The sequence below is a fragment of the Eretmochelys imbricata genome, chromosome 19, assembly GCF_965152235.1.
Source record: "Eretmochelys imbricata isolate rEreImb1 chromosome 19, rEreImb1.hap1, whole genome shotgun sequence".
Lineage (NCBI taxonomy): Eukaryota > Metazoa > Chordata > Testudines > Cheloniidae > Eretmochelys > Eretmochelys imbricata.
Window position 1 is genome coordinate 5714149 of NC_135590.1, and position 20550 is coordinate 5734698.

Genomic DNA, 20550 nt, shown 5'->3' on the forward strand with positions numbered 1-20550 from the left:
CAAAGGTCGCAGGTTCAGTCCCCACAGACAACTCACGCAAGGGGGTCACACACTCGTGCACAGATCACCCCTAATCCACCTGGCTGTCTTCTGTGTTCCCAGGGGCTCTCCAGCACCCAGGGGGGAATCCAGAATCCCAATAGAATGCCCGAGGTGCTAGGATTCCAATCGCCCAAAATAACTAGCATTCCCTATGCTCCATGGCTCTTAGGGTCTGTCTACACTACTGGGATTGCAGCTCGAGTAGACACACCCATGCTAGCATAGCTACAGATGGTAATGTTGATGTGGCAGGCTGGGCTGTACAAGTGCACCACGGAGCCTGAGTCCTTGTGCTGCAGAAGCCCACGTCCGTGCATCTTGCAGTTAAAACCAGCGCAGGTCTGTCTGCTCCAGCTGCAGCCACACCTCCCACTGCCACGCAGACGGACGCTGAGAGTCCGTGCAGCGTCCTATCATCAGACTCGCTCATAACGTTCAAACCTACCTAGTGTGCAGTAACATCACCCGGGACGTTTTAAATGGGCGACCTGAGCATATGCATAGGTGCACACCCTGAATAAATGTGTGATACATTCTAGCTAACTCCGGGAATTGTATATGTCAACGCAGTGTAACAGACAGATGGCCCTTCTGCTCCCTTATCCATGGCCAACACCTGATGCTGCAGGTGAAAAAGCAAATGCCCCAACATGCATCTAATTTTGCAGCATGCCCCTAATTGTGCGACGATATCTCGCTGGTCAATTTCTTCCTGAGCTACCACCTGAGATGGCAAAACCCTGAAGTAGGAGAAATGGATGAAACTTTAATCCTAGCTAGTGATCAGATTCATAGAAATGCCTAATTCTGCTCTGAATTTTACTGAGGAATTTGCCTCAAGCTGTCTTATAGCAGTGAGTTCCACAGGTTAACCAAGTGCTGGTTTTAAAAAAAGAATTTCCTTGCATCTGTTTTTTTTTAAAACATATTGCCTTTCCGTGTCACTGAGCGCCTCTTTGACCTGGCATTATGGGAAAGGGTAAATTAGACTGCCCTTTGCACTATGCTGTTCTATACTTTCTTTACCTCTCACGTATCTCCTCTTGCTTGTTTCCTTTCCAAATGTCTCTTTAGAAAGCCTCTCTTCAAAGAGGCTCCTAGTGACAAATGCCAAGGCAGGTCAGCTCCAGTGTGCTGCAGAATGGAACCATGCATTTGAAACTTCCAGCAGAGAGGAAGGACGGTGCAAAGGTTAGGGCACTAGAGAAAAGCTTGGGAGACCTGGTTCAAGTCCCTGCTATGTCTCAGGCTTCCTGTGTGATCTTGGGCAAGTCACTTAGTCTGTCTGTGCCTCAGTTTCCCATCTAGAAAATGGGGCTAAGTGGGAAGGACTCTCTCACAGGGGTGCAGTGAGGATAAATACATGAAAAGATTATGAAGTGCTCTGAGATCTGATGCAAAGTGCTAGGTATTATTAGTGTGAGGTATTGGAAGTGCTGGGTGTCCATGGGTTGTGATGTCTCCATGACAGCGTGCGATTAATTGGTTGCTTACGTATTATTCTTAATACACTATCTATGTAACGGTGTATACACAGGGATGCTCTGTGGAGGTTAATTCGTGAGCAGGAGTGGGTGCTAGGAAGGAAGGAGGCTCTCCCGCTCTGGCGACACGGCTTCCCCTTGGGTTAGAAGTCACGCAAAGTCGGAGGCAGAGCCCAAAGCGCTGCGGTAATCGCAGCAGGAAGGAGCTAAAGCTGGTACTGCGGAGTGAGAGGCAGCTAGCTGTGATGACCAGCGGCTCCGCAGGATAGAGGAGGAGGGGACCTCCTGGGTTCAGAGCACCGAGTTTGTAGGCCATGGACACAGGCTGGAGGACAGGCCAGCAGGGATTTTCAGAAGCACTCGGCATTGGCCTAATTCTGCTCCCATTGAAATTGGGGGGGAGGGGGCCTGAGTGCTCTGAGGAGCCCCTCCCTGTGTGACTGGAGGTGCTGTTCCCTGAGAACAAGGAAATCGCTTCTCTCTAGTGTCCTGAGCTAGCTTTGGTCTTGGGGGAACAGGTCGCTTGTGAGGGTGTTGCATCCCCCCACTCAGGGTATGAGGGTTAGGGTTGCATGGATCCCAAGCATGTGATTCCCCTGCTGTTCTCTAGTGGCCCCACAGGGTAATACACACTCCCGTGACTTGCCCTGGGCTTTGCTCCTGCCGGGTCCTAATTCCTCTCCTAGTTTTCTTCCCCGACTCCAGCTGACCTGTGCAGGGGGATGTTCTTTGCCAGGCCTCCTTCCTTCATCTGTGGCAGCCTTTGGTTGAAGTGGGCAAGTGCCTTTCTCTAGAAAGCACCATTAGGAGTGGCATATTTAATAGGGTTACCAGGTGTCCCGATTTTTGTGTCTTTTCTTATATAGGCTCCTATTATCCCCCAGCCCCTGTCCCGAATTTTCACACTTGCTGTCTGGTCACCCTAGCATTTGATGAGCATAAATCCGGAGTCCACAGAAGGGGTGCCCCCACCGTGACGGGGATGGGGAGATCCGGAGAGCTGGAAGGTCTATTAACTCCCATTAGCATCATGGAGTGGAATCAGGCTAACCATGGAGACTTGCGCGTTTGCTGTGGGGCCTGGCTAGGTGGCTCTCCAAGAGCCACTGGCATGTCACCGGTCGTCTCTAGTCAATACCAGCACTACAGAGCCCTGGGCTAGGATGAAAATGAACGTAAAAGCTGGTGAATGGAAGATTTTCCTTCCACTCCAGGGCTTAAGAAGCTGGAAGAAACCCACCCCCCAGAGCGCTCGTATTGGGACCTTCTGGGCGACGGGAGGTTCAGGGAGATGCAACATGGAAGACACCGGCCAGCAGTTGCTCTCAGCTGGATGGGGGAGAATGGAGCAGGAGGCCCTGGCCTCTGGGAGCTGAGCACTATTTTGGCCAGTACACAGCCAGTCTACGATGCTTGTGAAGTACCCAGGTGTGTGTCAAACAGCCTCTGAAATCGCAGCTGGTTCTTGGGTTCGGCCCCTTGGCAGATGTGTCGCCTGGATGGTGCGAAGCACTCTTCCATTTCTGACCCAGGTGCGTCATGATGTCTCAGAAGGATTTGTGGGACTCCGAGGAGCAGGGACGGACCCGTTAAATGAGGAGAAGCTGGCTCGGCTCTCGGAGCACCGGACTGCTCTAGTTTTCATTAGAGCTGATGCATGATGCCAGGAATAGAGGGGGAAGGAGACTATCCCAACCACTTAACTCCCCCAGACCTCTCACCTTTCTGAGCTCATGGGCTCAGCTAACTCGTTTCCGGTTTCTTTGGTGAGCCATAATTACAAGGCCCTGATTCGCCTTCAGCTACTCTTTAGTCATGTCATGCTTCTGCAGAGGGCTGGTCCACTGTGCCTAGCAGGGATCCGAGCGAAACCACCTGATAACCGGCCCTCCAGCTCCAAATTGAGGAAAACACTGAAGGATCCATCTAGTAAGTGTCCTGCAAAGACAGAGATTGCCTTGTGGTGACACCGAATAGGCCCAATCCTGCATTCCTGATGTGGGTGTGCGGTGAATGCAGAATCAGGCCCTAGCGGTGAAGTAATGACCCTGGGGCTTTGTGACTAGGAGCTGCAGTAGAGGAGACAGTGGGGGCTCATGATGAAGTCTGCATGCCAGGACTTGGCTTTGCCTTCTGCCCCATGTGCTCACTTGCAGCAGATTCAGTGTCTGAAGGTAGCATCCAGGAAACCTGCGGTTCCGGAGTAATGCTGTGTTTGGAAGAACACAAAAAGAACTAAATAGCCCCAGGCAAACCTCAAAGCAGTGGTTCAAACTGACTGTAATTCAGAGCGGTCTGCAAAGTGAGACGGAAGCCTAACAAGAACTGGCTTTTCCTTCGAGGAAAGCTTCCAGGAGGCAGCCCGTTGTAGTTAGAGCCCACGGCTGGGGGTTGGACAATAGGAATTCTGCTCCTGTATTGCCTTTAGCCTCAGTTTCCCATCTGGAAAACGGGGGGAATGACACTGACCCCCAACATCTGTGAAGAGCATCGAGGTCTTGGGATGCGAAGGGCTGAGTGCTGGGATGATCACTGCACCCTGCTTCCGTTCAGGCTGGAGACACCCAGGTCAGAACCTCTCCAGCACATGGTGACGCTCCCTCCCTTTTCACCAGGCACGGTGAACATGAACAATTACTGAACGTTGAAAAATGGAACTTTGGTCAAACCTCCCAGAAGGTTCGTTTGCAAGTCTCTGGAGACGCTGCGAGTTCGTTCCTGTTCCCACGGAGCCAGCTCCCTGGGCCCTAGGGCGAAATGCAGGATGAATCTCTCTCCTTGTCCTCCTGTCATCTAGAGAAGATGCCATCCAGCCCTCCCCCACACACTCCTGGCCTGCTTCCCTGGAGGCAATGCACAGGAACTGAGCATGGCACTGCGGTCCCACAAGCCTGGGTACTCTGGGCTGCCGAATCAAAGGGGGCAAGGGAGCACTGAGTCAATTGCTGCCCACCCCCTGGGCGCTGAGATGAGAGAACCCCATCACTGTAACACCAGCGTTCCCAGTGGTGGGGCCTCGGGCTGGGGGCGTGCTCGAGGGTATCTGGAAATCTACAGGTATTGCAATCTCAATGGGCCAGTCCAACATAGCATACGGCCCCCCGATCGGACTGGGCCTAGGTGAGATGCTGTTGGAAGGATCTGTGTGTCCCCCCCACCTGGCCCCTATGCTAACATCGCCTCTCATGACATTATCATCTTCTTTTTCTCTCCTTCCCCTCTCCACCTCCCTGCCATTTCTCTTGCATCCCCATTCACTCCCAGAAGCTGGAAAGAGGAAGACGCACCGCCCCCCAGGTGTTTACGTCTCAGGTAACCTTCCTCTTAAAGCCACAGTGCCAGTATTTCCCTTCCCCCTCTCACCCCCCGCCCAAAGAGTCACCATGCGGTAGGTTCCCTCCAGAGGTTTTGACCTTCTTCAGCTGCTGCTCCAGGAAATGTACTCGGGGCCAGGGAACCCATTTGGGGGGACCAGTGGAAAATGACCTGTGTGGTATTGAAAGAAATGTTGCCAAGTAGCTTGTGATCAAAATTTTGATCTGTCCTAAGATTGCTACAGTAGCCTGGAGGTCGGGGGGCATGCGGGGAGTTGCTCAGATTCAAAATGTTTTGTTTTTGTTTAATATCCATCTAACGACCTGTTTTTACAGAGAGCTCCGTTGCTAAGAAATTTGACACACCCCCTCCCTCCTTCCTGAGGGGGAAATGTGGTGTTGTTTATGTAGGACCTACACAAACTACAGTGCTTTGTGCTCTTTGCCTCTTACACACAACGAGTGCGGTTTAGCCGATTCCAAACTGTACCACGGGACCTACCCAGTGCACCTTAGGGGGCCCTGGTCGGTCAACGCCATCAGTAAGATCTTAGCTTAAAATAAAATCTAGGGAACTGCCATGACGCCCCCTGCAGGGTAAGGTCAGAAGGGAAAACCATTTGTCTCTCCTCGGAGCAATCACTGGTGGGGTCACTCCTGCCCCAAACACCCCGGGGTCACAGCATCTTGGGTCGCTTGGCTGCAGTTCAGGTGGTTTGTCACGCCTGCCTCGGAAGGCCAGAGGTCTCTGCGGGGCCTCACGTGGGGGTGAGGAGAGGCGTGCCCTAGCTGGTGCCCGCTGTTTGGCCCTCTCTCCTTGGAGGGTGTTTAACTGTGGCCCAGGGCTCTGCCCGCCAGTCAAATTGTCCAATGGCTTTTTGTTTCGATAAATGGGGCTCTTTAGGGGAGATGCATCAAACCTTGACAAGGGTATGGGCAGGGCCCTCGAGGGCTCAGAGCCCACCGCTGACACCACGTTGAAGAGCTCAGAGGAGAGAGCTGCAAGGGAGAATCTGTTCGCCTGGGCTTTGTAGGACCAGATTATGCCATGTATTCCTGAGGGCCACCTGCTAGCACCTTCTCTGTTAACGATCTCCTCCCATGTACACAGCCCTCTCTCGTCGACAGAGCACCCTCCCAACGCTCTTCGTATCCACATGAGCCCGCAAGGAACAGGACTCGCAGGGTCCAGTCTCACCTTTGCATTGGTGGCTTTGCTGCCGGGGGGATGCTTCTCGCTGGACGCTGCTCTCCTTTTCCCAGCCAGGAGGTGGCGATGTCCTCGCCCAGTGCCACTGCTCCAGGCCTCAGCAGAGCCGGGTTCCGAGGCTGCCCCCTGGACTGCACCCCTTTGTCTCACTAACTTTCTCTTTCTTTTCTTCTGTATCTTTTATTCTTGACCCTCTAGCCAGATCTTTAGTAGTAAACGGAATTTCTTTCGGATTCCCGCCAGCTGGAAACAGAGGTATCGCGTGCTTGGATACGCTTCCCATGACTTGTTTGGGGGCCTCTTTTTGCTTTGGGGGCAGAGCCCATGTGGAATGCAGCAGATTGCTGGGGATGTGCATGATGGTCCCTCTGTGCCTTGCAACGAGGGCTGCGGTAATGGAGATATGCCTGCTCTCCTGTACGTAGACTGGTGCATCTCCAGTGCAGCTGTATGGGGGAATTAGGTGTATCAGTAGAGATGGATCAAAACTTGCAGCATTGGAAGAAGCTTGTGATCTAGTGATCAGAGTACAGGGTAGGCTCTAATGCTGGCCCCTTCTGTGGCCTTGGACTAGTCACTTCACTGCTTTGTGCCTCAGTTTCTCCATCTGTAAAATGGGGATGCTGCTGACTGGCATCATGACAGTGGATTAGCTGAATGTGTTGGAAGCACTGTGCAAGTGTTTATCCAACCCCCATAATACACCTTGGGAGTCTGGATAAAACCTGGATCCGCACCCCAACCACACTGGGGTTTTGTTCTGCAAAAGATCAAAACCCGATGGAGGAAGTTCTGCAAATTCCAAATCTGTCTGAGTGTGTTCTCCATCTCTGCCTATAACCCCATGAAATGCTGTGCTGAAAATCTACCCTGCGGCAGTTCTGTGGGTGTATGAATACAAACCATTTTTGGAATGACTCTTAGCTATTCTAGATTGCTTCGTTCAACTGCTTGGGGAGGAAATGAGAACCATGAGCCCCCGCTCTCTGCAATCTGCCCCTCTACTACAGCCCCTTGAATTCTACTTCTGCCTCCCATCTCACGTAACACCCCATCGTGGATTAGCAAATGGACACTCAGAAGCGCAGCCAGTGGGAAATTTTCCAGTGGAATCAGTTTCCACTTGCAAGTGCTGCGTCAGCCGAACTAAACCATTTTGTGGGAACGTTATTGATTCCGTTGCCCTTTCAGCAGGAAAGTCTCCAGCCCTTTCATTTAGACGTATGCAGGTTTATGTTAATAATTCATGATAGGATAGAAAAGTCAGAACAACGAAGTGGCCGCGAAACGTTTTCACTAGGTGGAAATGAAACATTTTGGAACGTTTCCTTGGGCGAAAAATTCCAAGATTTTGCTTCTCGACCCGCTTTGAGATGAAACCACATTTCCAAATCTCAGAATGGGTGGAAATTCTGCTTTGGAGCCAGCTCTGCTCGTGAGGTTTTAGGGTCCCCAGAGCGGCCGTATTAACCCCAGTTTCTGCCCTTCCCCACCCGGCTGGGAGCCAGTTCCCAGGCAATGGGGCAGAAGAGTGTGCACTGTCCTATCCAGTTAGGATAAAACCCAGCCCCCTTCCCTCATTTGGTGGAAGAACGGGGGTTGGTGGGTAGAGTTGCATGCAGCTTGTAGCTTAGGGGAAGGAGGAGCTGCCAGAACTGCTGGGTGCGGCAGAACAACCTACAGTGCAACCCTCGAAGAGGGGCAGCTTCCCCGGCTGCATCAGAGTCTACAAGTATACAGAGTAGCCCCCTGAGCTGGCTTCTCCTGGGAGCAAGGATGGCCGTGTGGTTCAGCCACCTCACTGGCCTGGCACTGGCTTGCTGTGTAACGTAGGGCGAGTCAGCTCGCGTCCGAGGATACCGGCTATGGAGAAGCTGTGGGGAGAGAGTGCCAAGCCCTGGGCCACCAGCATCTCTTTGGCCGGGCTTATTCCGTGCTAGCTGAGTGGCTACTGAGCTGTGTATGTGCTACGACTTTGCCTGGCAGGCCCTATGCCCACTCCTGGCCACGGAGGGGGGGTGTCCTGTTCGTGGGTTGTCTGGCCTCAGACAGAGGTCATGCCATTGCTAGTGGGAACCCCACGCCCCGGGACCAGATGCTGCCATTTGGAAGGCTAGTGAATTGCCCATCGTGCACTGATGAGAGAGGGAGCCCTGGCCAAAATCCATGATGAATCTGAACAGGGGTGATTAATCTCCGCTGGGCTGGGCTGGGCTGGGCCAAGGGCGCTCTGTCTCGTGTTTGATCCAGACTCCTGTCTGGGATCAAGCCGGTCTTGAGGAGTGGGGGAGAACTGAAGTCCCGAGGCCTTTGGGCAGAGGGTTTGGAGACCCAACCTTGATATTCTATCTTAATTCCCATTTGCTGGAATGCAGATGCTCCAACCACCAAGGCTCAACTGTCCCTCCTATCAGAAGGTTAGTGGAGTAAAGAGCGGGTCAGGACACCTGGGTTCTATTCCCAGCCCTGATTTGTTCTGTAGCCTTGACCAGACTGTTTAATGGCTCTGTGCCTCGGTTTCTCCATCTGTAATAAATCTTCCCTACCTCCAGGGGGAGAGATGAGATTAAATTAATAGTAGAGTGCTTTGAGATCCCCGGATGAAAAGTGCTAGGGGAGGGCACTGTGGTGGTGAATGTCGCAAACTTTGTGTGTGTGTGTGTGTGCAAAGTGATCTATTTTCCCCAAGAATGATCAGGACCCCCCCCTCTCGCCCCCTCCCGATCTGGATGAAAACCTGAAAATGTTTTTCTGTGAGCGGTTGAATCCTGCAATGGGCCACGCTCTAAAGCGTTCCGGGGATTGGGGGATGTTTGCGGGTTGTCTCCCGTCTCTGGCTCAAACTTAGTGTCCCTCCCCCTGCCTTTCCATTCCAAAGAGACCGAAGCGGAAATGGTCATGTTGTTCTCTCCACAGCGAAAGGGCCGATCGAGAGACCGAACCGATCGCTGATGACAAACCACCAGGCCCCGCCCCTCCTGTTCAGTATTGATCATGGGCTGTAGGGCTCTGCCTCCGTTTTTGCATGGTATGTGGCGGTCGTGCTTGCTGGCATGCGGGGGATCTGCCCGCGACGTGCTGGTAGAACTCGGACAGGTTTGGGTGGGTGGGGAAAGGGATTCAAGAGATGTTCTGGAACTGGGCGGGGCTTTTGGAGGTTTACGACCCAGCGGGAACTTCTAGAACTTTGTGTCGCCACCTCTCTCTCCACTCCCTGATCCCGGAGCAAAACCGGAGCCTCTCAAAGTTCTAAAAGGTTCTAGGTTCTGGACCTGACAAACTCCCAAACGTTCTAGAGCCCGCCAGGCTTCCAGAAGCTGCAGATGAGGCCTGCGGGGTATCCCTCGCTCGTCCACACAGCTTTCTCTACCGGCTTGTGGGAGAGGGATGCAAGCTTCAGTGGAAGCTCTGCATTGTGAGCCGTATCCCAAGCCCACTGAGGTCCAGATGGGCTTGGGATCCAGGCCGGCGACTGCTCCCTGTGATGGATGTTCTGTGCGCCGGGGAGCCAGCTGCTTGGAGTCAGAACATGATGCTGCTCATGGGAAGATTTGTTTGATTTGAGCCCTCTGTGGCTGTGCCAGGCCCATTCCCCCAAACCTGCACGTCCAAACACGTCCTCACCATGTTTCCAGTGGCCTGGCACACCTGTCCCGTTCCACGTCACGTGTGGCTGTCGCCATTCTCATCCTTCCCTTTGTTTTCAGCCTGTGCAGTAAGTACTAAGGTTGGGTCTGGGGCTTAGAGTCCTGCTGTGTTGCAAACTCCCGTTGTCCCTTAGCACCTCCACCTTCTTCCCCCTCCCCGATTCCGATGAGGGTTTTGTCTTACAAGCAAACCCTAGACATGAGCCTTTCTGAGATTCTGCTCACTTGGCCTTCATGGGCTCTCCCCCTCTGCTTTCCTCTCGCTCCAAACCTTGCTGAATTGAGGCCGGGCTGACTTCCCCTCCGTACTTGTCTTTACTACCCCATCCACCCTTTGGGCCCCACTGGATTTTATGAGGATGTCACTGCAGTCTGGAAACCCACCACAGCAAGGACAATTCCAGACATCGTCCACATCATGAATTATAAAGGGAATCCTGCAAAAAGGCCGCCATTAGGTGTAGGCAGTGCCTGGCAATGTTGGGCCCTGGCCTCTTAAGGGCTACTGCAGTACAAATGATGATGAATAGTAAAACCAGGCCCTGATTCTCCTCTTGTGTGCGCTGAGGGGAACTTGGCTGACTTCAGCAGCTGATCTACCCCTGTGTCAGAGACAAGAATCAGACTACTTGTCTTCGCCCTCCATTGTCTGCCAACACCCTCTCTGGAATGTGTTTCCTTATTGATTTGTGTCTCTTTTCTAACCCTCGTTTTGACCCTTATTAATTTTCCATCTCCGTCGCAGCAAACATAAGTCTCTTTTGCTGTATTTTCTCATTTGTCCATGGCCATCGGGATTGTGTGGGTGAGCTAACTGCTGCGGCTCTCCAGCCACAAGGGGTGAGCACAGAACATTGTTTTGGTGTAGGTCCTACATAAATGAGGTCTGTTTTTAATACATACCTTCCGCAGAGGGGCAGATTTAAAAAACAACCACAAAAGGGGTGAGAATTTGGAAGATATTCCAATGGAGGGAAATTAGGGCCTGGCCCACCCAAATAATGAATTGCCAAAGGGTCTCTTTCCCCCTCGGCAGGCTGGGCAGAGTTTAGCCATCAGCACATCGTGTTGGTTTGTCTAGTCCTCTGCTGAGATCCTGACCCGGCTTCTTAGTCCAGGGTGAGAGGTGGGAAGGTGGAGACAAGCGAATCAGCTGGGTATTGTAGGCTGCAAGGCCCTGATTGAGTGAGGCAGTGGTGAAGGTGACTTTCCCCATTGGACGTGCTTCAGGGCATCGGCGGGGCTGGTGTCACTACTGATAGCTTGGAGTTAGCTCAATGCCACTGCTTCCCCAGGCTGCTTTGCAGTGACACGCGACACCTCGGTACATCCAAGACACAAGGATCTTCCCTGACTCGTAGGGGCAGTGCCCTCGGGGCTCGGCTCGCTATCTCAGCGAAGCCTTGTGCCGAAAGCCCTGCCAGAAGCAGGGGTTTGTCTGTCTCCTCCCCTCCCTGCTGTCTCCAGTCTATCTTCATCTTCATTTCATACCAGGTGGTTTCTCTTCCAGCTCCCATGTGCTCTGTCTGTGTCTCTCCACCCTCCTCCCCATCCTGTGTCCCCTCCCCACTGGTGCTCTCTTTGCTACCAGAAAAATGTTTCAACTAAAATACCCAGACGCCCGTCCCCTGTTAGATAATCGGGGCAATCATTCCTTCCGTTCCGCGCATACAGGCGCTGGGCTTTTCGCACCATAAACCATCTGCATTCACAAAGGGCCCTTACCCAGAGCAGCACTGAAGGACGGGGCTTTTAGCCCATTAAAGTCAACAGGACTTAAGCGCTTGCTGAAGTGTTTTCCTGAATCACGCACACACACACACACATTGCACCAGCCACTGGAGTCTGCACCCTAGCTGCAAAGTTTGCAACAAGGATCTGACTTCCCTGCCTAACTCCAAGCTCTTTGGATCCAGGGATTCTCACTTGTGCAAGGCGCTCGTGGTGCCGTTGTGGCCGGGGCCAGCTTCAGGCGAGCCCCATTCACGAGCCCCCAACACTAGGGCAAAGCCTGAGCTCTTCCCTTGGGCAAACTCCACGTGGCTTTACTGGAGAGGGCCAGAGCAAAGAGCTCGGGGTCTGGCCCGATCCAGTAGGAAGAAGCTGCATGTGCCCCTCCAGGTGCCCGGCGGCAGCTCCCCCTCCCCAGGCTAATGCCGGCTGTCCTTCCTCCCCGCCACTCCGCAGCAACAAAATGGGCATCAAGGACCGCATCCGCCTGAACAACTCGCAGAGGCAGGGCAGCCGGGGAAAGCAGCACCTGGCCCCGCCCATGCGCCGCTCCCCCAGCACTGAGAACGTGCAGGAGGCCTCCAGCCCCACCAAGGTGCAGAAGAGCTGGAGCTTCAATGACCGCACCAGGTTCCGGGCATCGCTGAGGCTCAAACCTCGGCCACCAGTGGAGGGTAAGTCCCATTTCCCCCGCCCCCCATTTCTGTTTTGCACCCAAGTCTTTCGAATGTGAGTTGCCCTTCAGAATGGACCCCCCACTGCCCTCCATGGGCAGTTGTGTAGCTAGAGCGCAGGAGTGGCAGCCAGGACGCCAGGCTTCTTGGCCACTGACTCGCTGTGCAAGGAAAGTCACCTGCCACTCTATGCCTCAGTTTCCTCCTCTGTGGCTTGGGGATGGGCCTACCCAAGAGGGGGATGGGGAGCCTGTGAAGACGCTGACATGCTGGAAGGTCATCGGTTGGGAGGCGCTAGAGAGGAGCCTGGTGGTAAATGCCACAGGACCCGCGGCTGAACCATGTAGAACCCGTGTTATTCATGGTGAACCAAAGGAGACCTTGAACCCAGACCCGTGCATGGGCGGAGAGAGGACTGGGGTGAGGATTGCTCTAAGGGAGATTTGCACCCCGTGAAACACACCTGAATTGGGAAGGGGGAAGCATCCCCAGCCCTTTATGGGAAGTCCCTGTTTTCTGTCCTCAGTTGACGGCCTGGTGGAGGAGAGCACCGAGGAGAAGGGCTACCAGTGTGACTTGACCTTCGAGGACATCATGCCAGCTGTGAAAACGCTCATTCGGGCTGTCAGGTGAGTCCAGCTCGCCAGCCATCCCTGCGCCCACCCGCCCACCGGTACCAGTTCTCAGCCCGTGGCAGGGAGCAGGCCTGGCAATCGTTGGCCACCTCCATCCTGCGGGAGGTTTGGGTTGGGGCCTCTCCCAGGCAGCTGCCCCTGGGTGGGCTCTTGGAGATTCTTCATTAGGGTTTTGGCTGCCGTGGCAGGAGAACTCGTGCCTGTCTGGCTGTTAACCTCCATAGGTCTCGGGCTGGTCAGGGTAGCCAGCGAGTGGGGAGGGTGACGGGAGGAGAGCAGGCGAGCTCTGTGCCCAGCCTCTGAGGCCGTGCTAACAATTTGCCCTGAAACCCTCAAACGATAGAGTGGCCCGTTCCACAGTTCATGCACCAGCCCTCAGCAGCATCCAGCTCTTCGCGCTCCAGCCCCGGCCCCTTTTGAGCCAGATGCTGGGAATTTTGAGCCAGGGTGGCGTTCTTTTTCACGTATCCAGTGTGTGCCAACAGCAAATGGCATTTCCCCTTGTCTCCGTGCCAGCCTGACTGTTGCTCCTTCCAAGCCTCAGAGGGTCCAGGGTCTGGCGGGGAGGGGCAGGCTGAGGTTCTTGTCTAGGTGGGCTCTTGCCATCCTTGGAACTCCCTGCACCTGCGTGCCAGAGCCGTGCATGCCGAGGGCTGGCCAGTCTCGCCCCCTCTTTCTGTTTCATTGATTTGCCAACAGGTTTGTTCCCCGATAAGGGTCCCTGACACAAATGACTGGCTCTGCTAAGCAGGCATGTTCTGGCTTCAGCGTAGCCACCTGAGCCCGGGGAGCTGAGCTATGCAGCACCCAGGATCGAAAGGAGCAGGCGGACGGGGAGCAGGGTGGGTGGAGACGCTGGTTTGGTTGCAGAAGCTTTCCTGCTTTTATGTGCCTGGGTTAATTCTTTTTCCGGTCTTAAAACCCACATGCACGTGCCGTACTGCAGACACAAGCCAGGCCTCCCTGGCCGCTCCCCACCCATCTGAAGAAGCCGCCCTGAATAGAGCCATTGTTAATGGCCATGCCACTGGAACAGGGACCTTGCGATCTCTAGCCACCTCTTCTGGCTGGGTTGGGGCACCGAGGCTGTAGCAATGCTGTTGTAGCGTGGTGGGGGAGACTGGGAGAAAGGGTGGGGGAAGATATGTGGAAATACCCCCCCCATACAACACATTGGCTCTCTAACGGGGAGGTGACGTGGGGCATTAACAGGAGTGAAGTAGATGCTGTGAGCTCAGAACACATCCTTAATGATCAGAACAGAGGGCTGGGCACCTGGATTCTATTGCCAACTCTGGAAGGAGAGTGAGGTCTAGGGATAGAGCGGGGAGGAGGCTGGGAGTCAGGACTCCTGGGTTCTATCATGGATGCGAACAGTTGCGGGTGCAATTCTCTCTGCATTTTTCAAGACCAGCTGCTGTGACCTGACCATTGCAATAGTTCTTTGCACCCACAGACGGGACACTTACCTGCCGGCTGACAGTTCTTGTGCATGCAGTTTGCTGGCACTGAACGGGGGGCAGCTTTGGAGAAATCTTACCCTGGCCTTTTCCCTTTTCCTGATTTAACAGCAGGCTCTCCTCCATGCTGTGACATGTCCTAGCCCTGGCCAGTCCAGCAGCGTATGCATGCCTTCCTGCAGCGCCGGCCTTTGATCCTGCAGCGTATGCATGTCTAACATCGCCAGCTAATTGAAGCCACTTAACACAAGCTGGAAGAGCGCAAGCCCGTGGTTCCCAAGTGGCTTGTGCTAGCTCACGATGCCTGTTTGCACAAGAGATGCTCCCCCACCCCATCCTTCCGTCTGCGGAGTTATGAAATTCTCCATCACGGCCCTGCTAATGAGCCCTTTCCGCCAGCATCTCTCCCTCCGCTGCATTAGCAGCATTGCAGCTAGTCGTTTGACAAGGAGCCTGTGACTGACGAGCCAGGGTTCAGGGAGCCAGTTAGAGGCTGGGTTATTCTCTTCTCCTCTGCTTCCTTCCCAGAGCAGGTTTCACTGTCATGGAAAACAGGCAGGCAGGTTATTTCCCACGGCAAGAGAAGAGCGGCCCAGGGTGCCAAGATCCGGTAACTGCTCTCAACATCTTGCAAAGCCCAGAGAGATCGTCTCCCCTCCTCTCCCAACACTTGCAGTGTGCCTGTTTGTTCCCAGGCTCTGAAAAGAGTGCAGCTGGGACAGACACGGCTAGCCGCACACTGCACCTCTGGGCGTCAGGGGTGCAATCGTGTCACTTCAAAGAGTATAACTTGCACCCTGAGAGAGCTGGAAGAGATGACAGACCATTCTGTGGTCATGGTCTCCAAGGGGAAAGCCCTTGTGCCAAGAGGTCGCTCTTACACTGAAGATGGTAAACCCTGGAGTCATCCAGACTTCCAGTGGTGGGGAGTTCCACTGTCCCATCTCTGGGGACCATGGCTTAAAGAGGGCGCTGCGGCCTTGTTTGACCTCAGCTGTCCTGGTGGGTCCTAGGGCCTCTGAGATAGCTGGGCCATGACCCGCGTCAAGTCTGTTGCTCAGACCTGTCCCCACCCCGCCCCTCTCTCAGGCAACCCCTTGTGTCCCGGCAGGATCCTGAAGTTCCTGGTTGCGAAGAGGAAGTTCAAGGAGACCCTGCGGCCCTACGACGTCAAGGACGTCATTGAGCAGTACTCAGCCGGCCACCTCGACATGCTGGGCCGCATCAAGAGCCTCCAGTCACGGTGAGCTGGCTCCCGCTGCCCAGCCCACAGGGGCCTGTCCCATAGCTGCTTCCGCAGCCCCTGGCCAGGCGGGACGTGGAGCCGCATAATTCAATAGCTGACGTCACGCACGCTGGGCGAGTGACTCTGACCCCGCCACGCACCCAGGGCAGGGCAGGTGCAGAGAAGAGGTTTGACTCTGCTCCCAGCCTGGCCCAAAGGCCGCTGGCTGTCAGTGAACTTTGGATTTAGCCCTTAGGCGCAGCCGTTGAAAGGTATGTGCATTGTGACATAGGCAGGTAGGAGCCAAGATCCCATTGACAGCCCATGGGATTGAGGTGCCTTGGTCCCTAAATCATTTTGAAAGTGAGGCTTGGGTGCCTAAGTAACTTCGGCATCACAGTGCCGGGCACAGCAGAGCCGAAACACCATTAAAAATCTGGGCCTTCACCCTTTAGCGTAACCAGCAGAGGCTGGCGCTTTGAGACGTGCCGCGCCCGAACCCCACTGAAGGCCGAGAAGGGTCAGCGCTTTCCCGGAGGAGGTAGCCCATCTGGGGAGCCAACGACAGCTGGACAAGGGTCAGATTCACATCGCGTGCCCTTCTCTGAGAGTATCCCGAGCACAAGGGTGTATCCCGAGGTGACTGAGTTCAGGAGAACACTTGGTGTTTGAGTCCGAACGGAAAATACCTCTTGCCGGCGCGGTTCGCTTTGGGGCCGCCCAGACGGAATGGGTGCCATCTTGCAGGGACGAACCCAGCCAGCCCGGTGAGGCAGGCAATGCCTTGGGTCCAGCAGGAGATAGCAAGTGGGTGGGGGACGGGCAAGCCCAGAAAATCGCAGAGGAGGGTGACAGGGTGAAGGGGAGTCGTTCACATTGGGCTTAGAAGTGGGCGAGCGAAAGTGCGGCTTGTACAATAAGAATCGTGCTTCCGACATTGCTCCCCCCTGTATCCCTAAACCCCAACACAGACACCCCTAAACCCAGACACTGACCCCCCCTTGTACCCCTGAACCCTGACAGTGACCTCTTGAACCCCTAAACCCCAGTGCAGACATCCCTAAACCCTGACACCGACCCCATAAACCCTGACAGTGACCCCCTTCTCCCCTAAACCCAGACATTGACCCCCTAAACCCAGACATTGACCCCCTTGCATCCCTAAACCCCAACATATACACCCCTAAACCCTGACATTGAACCCCCCCTGTACCCCTAAACACTGACACCCCAAAACCCAATACTGACCTCCCCTTCCACACTGAGCCCCTACCCTGACCCCCCCCTTCTGCCACCCTACACTGATACCCCTTCTACCTCTAAAACCCCAACTACCCCTACCCCCAAAAAAGGATAAAATCAAAACCAAACCCTTTGCTTTAAGCAGAATTTTGACCCCAAAAAGGGAGACGTGCCAGAGACTCCAGGGATCCCACTATTGCTATTGATTTTGCAAGGAAGGTACCCAGATGCTGTGGTGATGGGCAGCAGGATAAAACCCTAAAACAGAGAGGTGGTGGCCCCTTAAACGGCTTGAAATTATTCGTTCAGCCCTCCGGCTGAAAATGTGCATCCCCCCCAACCTGTAGTGACAGGGAGTAGGAGGCCAGGCAGCCCAGACCCTCCAAGGTACCTACCGGCCGAACTCCCGTTGATTTCTGGGTCTTCCTTCTCCAAGCCTGATTCTCTCTGGCAATAAGGCCCCTTTCATTCTGAGCTCCCGCTTTCCCCCTCGTCCTGTTTTCTCACCCATAGCGTGGACCAGATCGTGGGAAGGGGAGCCATTGCGGTCGATAAGAAGACCCGAGAGAAGGGAGAAAAGTCCCTGGAGGTCGACCTGGTGGACGAGCTTAGCATGATGGGCCGAGTGGTCAAAGTGGAGAAACAAGTAAGGCTGAGGTCGGGGGGCACGTGCAGCACCGTGCACGCTCCCAAACATGCGGCCCAGCCCCTACGTTTGCCATGCCCGTATGTGTGTGTGTCAGCCGGAGAGAAACCAGCTGGCTGCCTGTCCGACCATCCACATCCTGGGGTTGTTACAGTTGATTTGTAAAGAGAAGATAGACCATAGGTCATGTTACTTTCTTTTTCTTTTTCTTTAGCAGTCTAGAGGTTAGAGAGGGGAGCTGGGAGCCTGAACTCCTGGGATCTATTCCCAGCTCCGGGAGGGGAGTGGGGTCTAATGGACAAAGGAGAGGACTGGGAGTTCAGTTCATCATGTTAGTAAAATTCTTTCACATGTGACTTGACCAGGATTTGGACCCAACTGGCTAGAAGTGAAAAACTACTGCACCCTCCAGCCCTCTCTTCTGCTCCACCATGCAACCTGGTCCCCCCTTAATCCGGGGAGCCCCTGCTTCCCCACACGCTGAATCCCCATTCCAATTACATCAGGCCTGGCTCAATCCCCCTCCTCTTCTTCCCCGTCCCCTCCAGGTGCAATCCATAGAGCACAAGCTGGACTTGTTACTGGGCCTCTATTCCCAGTGCCTGCGGAAAGGCTCCATGAACTCCTTTACCCTGGCCGCCACGCAGATCCCCAGCTTTGACCCGGACATCACCTCCGACTACCACAGCCCCGTAGAGCACGAGGACATCTCAGTGTCCGCGCAGACCTTAAACATCTCCAGGTCGGCCAGCACCAACATGGACTGAGAGGGGTTCCCAGCACAAGTGGGGCAGAGCTGGGGGACCGGTCCTGAGCCTGGTGGTGAACATTCTTGTAGACAGACACACTGATAGCTAGCAGGCAAGAAGACCAAGCCGTGAACCCAGCCAGGTTCTGGGCTGGGGACCACGGGGCCTCATCTAACGTGTCCTGATGCACTATGAGCCTCACCTTGATTTTACTTGAACAAGTCTTCCTTCTGACCGTGCACAAGCCGGAATTATTAAGCAACTAGTATTCAGCACCTGGGAGCCAGCTGGGGCTGGGACCCCGGGGGATGCAGCCGAGAGAGAGTTTCTTAAAGCATTAAACCTACAAAACCGACGAGAGAACACCTGGTATCTAAGAAGCTCTTTTATTTATAGGATCAGCCTCTCTAGACTTTGTCCTCTGCAGGCCGTCTTTTCTGCAGAGGAAATCCCCCTCTCCCGGCACATCCCTGGTTGGGGTGGTGCTGCCCCAGTGCAGCGGGAGGGCGAGTTGGCCAGCGATGCAACGGGCCAGTGCGCCTTGTCACTCGGTCTTTTTTCTGGGCGCCTCTCCGGGAACCGTCCTTGGAATGAGCTTTGACACAGGGTATGGAATGACCGAGAGCGTCTCAACTCCAAGGTTGGCAGTTCTGACCTCTTCACCAACGTACGCGGCATCCCTGAGGGTCTACGCCGTTGCCCCTCCCGGGAGCCGGAGCAGGGTGCTTACTAACAGCTATGCAAGGCTCGGTAACCCTTTACCATCCAGTGCTACACAAGGGGCATTGTGACTCAATTGAATGTGCTTTCTTCTGGACTGAGGAAATCGCTGGGGAATGGCCAAGTTTTGCCTCCCTCCCGGGTTTCCTATCTCCCAGCAAGCAGGGGCTCCGATTCCTGCAGCCATGATGGTAACTCAGTAAGCCCAGTGGAACCGTCTGCGGAGCAGTTTGCATGCACGGAGGGCCGCATGTATGCAGCAGTGTTTCAATATGCAACTCTCGATCCCGACAGGAGAGGCGGACAAGTAGCCCGTCAGCCTAAGCAATAGGTGTTTGCCCTGGGGCCGGATCCTGGGCTGCTCAAGTCAGTGAGGTTTCACGGGGCGAACGCTGCTCCTTTGGAGCCTGGCGGACAGACTCGGATGGACTTTGGATCAGGCCCTTGACTTGAAAGGGGGTAACTGGCCCGTTGGACCAAATGCAGCCCTGTTGCATGAGTCTGTGGAGTTAACAGCAGGCCTGGATCTGGTCCATTGCACCTGGCTGTTGTTGGGGGGGGGGGGGAGGTGCATAGGTGGGTGTCGGCACAGCCAGGAGGAGGGTAAGGATGCTGTAGCTTCGTGTTAGCTCTTCTTTCCCCCCTCCACGTCTAGTCTGCCCAGCTCAGGCAGCCTGCCTTGCCCACTGTGGCTTCCGTACGTCTCCTTGTGGCACGGAAGGCATCAGTAGCTTAGGGTACCCAATATCTCCAGACCTCGCTTTCCCAGAGGTGGTTCCCCAACTGGATCGCTTCTCTCCTCTGCCCCCTTCTACTGCCTAACCCATCAGCTGGGCACGGGGCTTCACTTGGGGACCTGCTGTCCTTAGTCATCCAGCTTAAGTGCCTCTCAGCACGCTGGGGCTTTGCCCATAGATCCTACCCTCCACCCTGTCCCCCATTGATAGCCCATTAATTTCAAACCCTGGTCCCCCAGGGGCTCCATAAAGGAGTTCACTACTGGATGGGGGCCTTAGCCCCCACTCTGGCTCCTGAAAGAGCCCTCATTTCCCTTGCACATCCTCTGTGGTCAGGAATATTCAGTATCCATTGGAGCTGACTGGGTCAGGCCTGGAGTCAGAACCCCTTCCCCGGCCTGTTTTCTAGTGGGGGTGTGACTGAAATCCAGCAGGAACAGGCTCTGGCATAAGAGGGATTTTTTTGGCCCAGAGATTTCAGTGCCATCAAATCCATCTAGGAACTGATTTGGCTTTGAACCCGGAGCCCTCTTCCCAATCCAAACACCACCGTTTTCCCAGACCTGCTGGTGCTGCCATGGGGTTGGCTGGGGCTGGGGCTGGGGCTGGAGGAGGCGTGGGGGGGGGGTAATAGACTTCCCATAACACAGGATCTCTGCCTGGAAGGAGAGGTGGGATGCGTTTCTCGTGCCTGCACGTTACCCCTCCTGTGCAGTTAAATGTCTTCCAGGGTCACCGTGCACGCTCTGTCCCCCTGCCCCTCGGTCCAAGGCAAACCCCTGCAGAGCTGGGCAGCGCTTCCCCTCCCTGCAGTTAAATTACATCAGGCACCAGCCTTCTGTGGTGGCCAAGAGCAGCTCTTGAATTTCGACATGAAGAGTTTGCATCCTCCCTCTCCCCCCCTCCCCGAGAGGCTGCTAAGGGGCAGCTCTGGCCTGCAAGGAGGCTAGAACAAGGGGTGGCTCTTGGGAATGGCTGGGCAATTGTCCAGCCTGCAAGTGCTTCAGCTGAGAGCCTGGCTCTGGAATGCGCCC

At 54.7% G+C, this 20550-nt stretch overlaps 1 protein-coding gene across 1 annotated transcript in view; it reads left to right on the plus strand.

The window, feature by feature from the left end:
* The window catches only part of KCNQ4 (potassium voltage-gated channel subfamily Q member 4), a 79046-nt gene extending 59783 nt beyond the window's left edge, over window positions 1–19263 (plus strand). Inside the window, exons 10-14 of the mRNA XM_077837728.1 lie at window positions 11819–12102; window positions 12629–12731; window positions 15309–15440; window positions 17178–17310; window positions 17859–19263. Of these exons, the coding sequence (XP_077693854.1) occupies window positions 11819–12102; window positions 12629–12731; window positions 15309–15440; window positions 17178–17310; window positions 17859–18077 (871 nt within the window). The 3' untranslated portion in view covers window positions 18078–19263. The remainder of the gene's footprint in view (window positions 1–11818; window positions 12103–12628; window positions 12732–15308; window positions 15441–17177; window positions 17311–17858) is intronic.
* Window positions 19264–20550: the final 1287 nt, after the last annotated feature.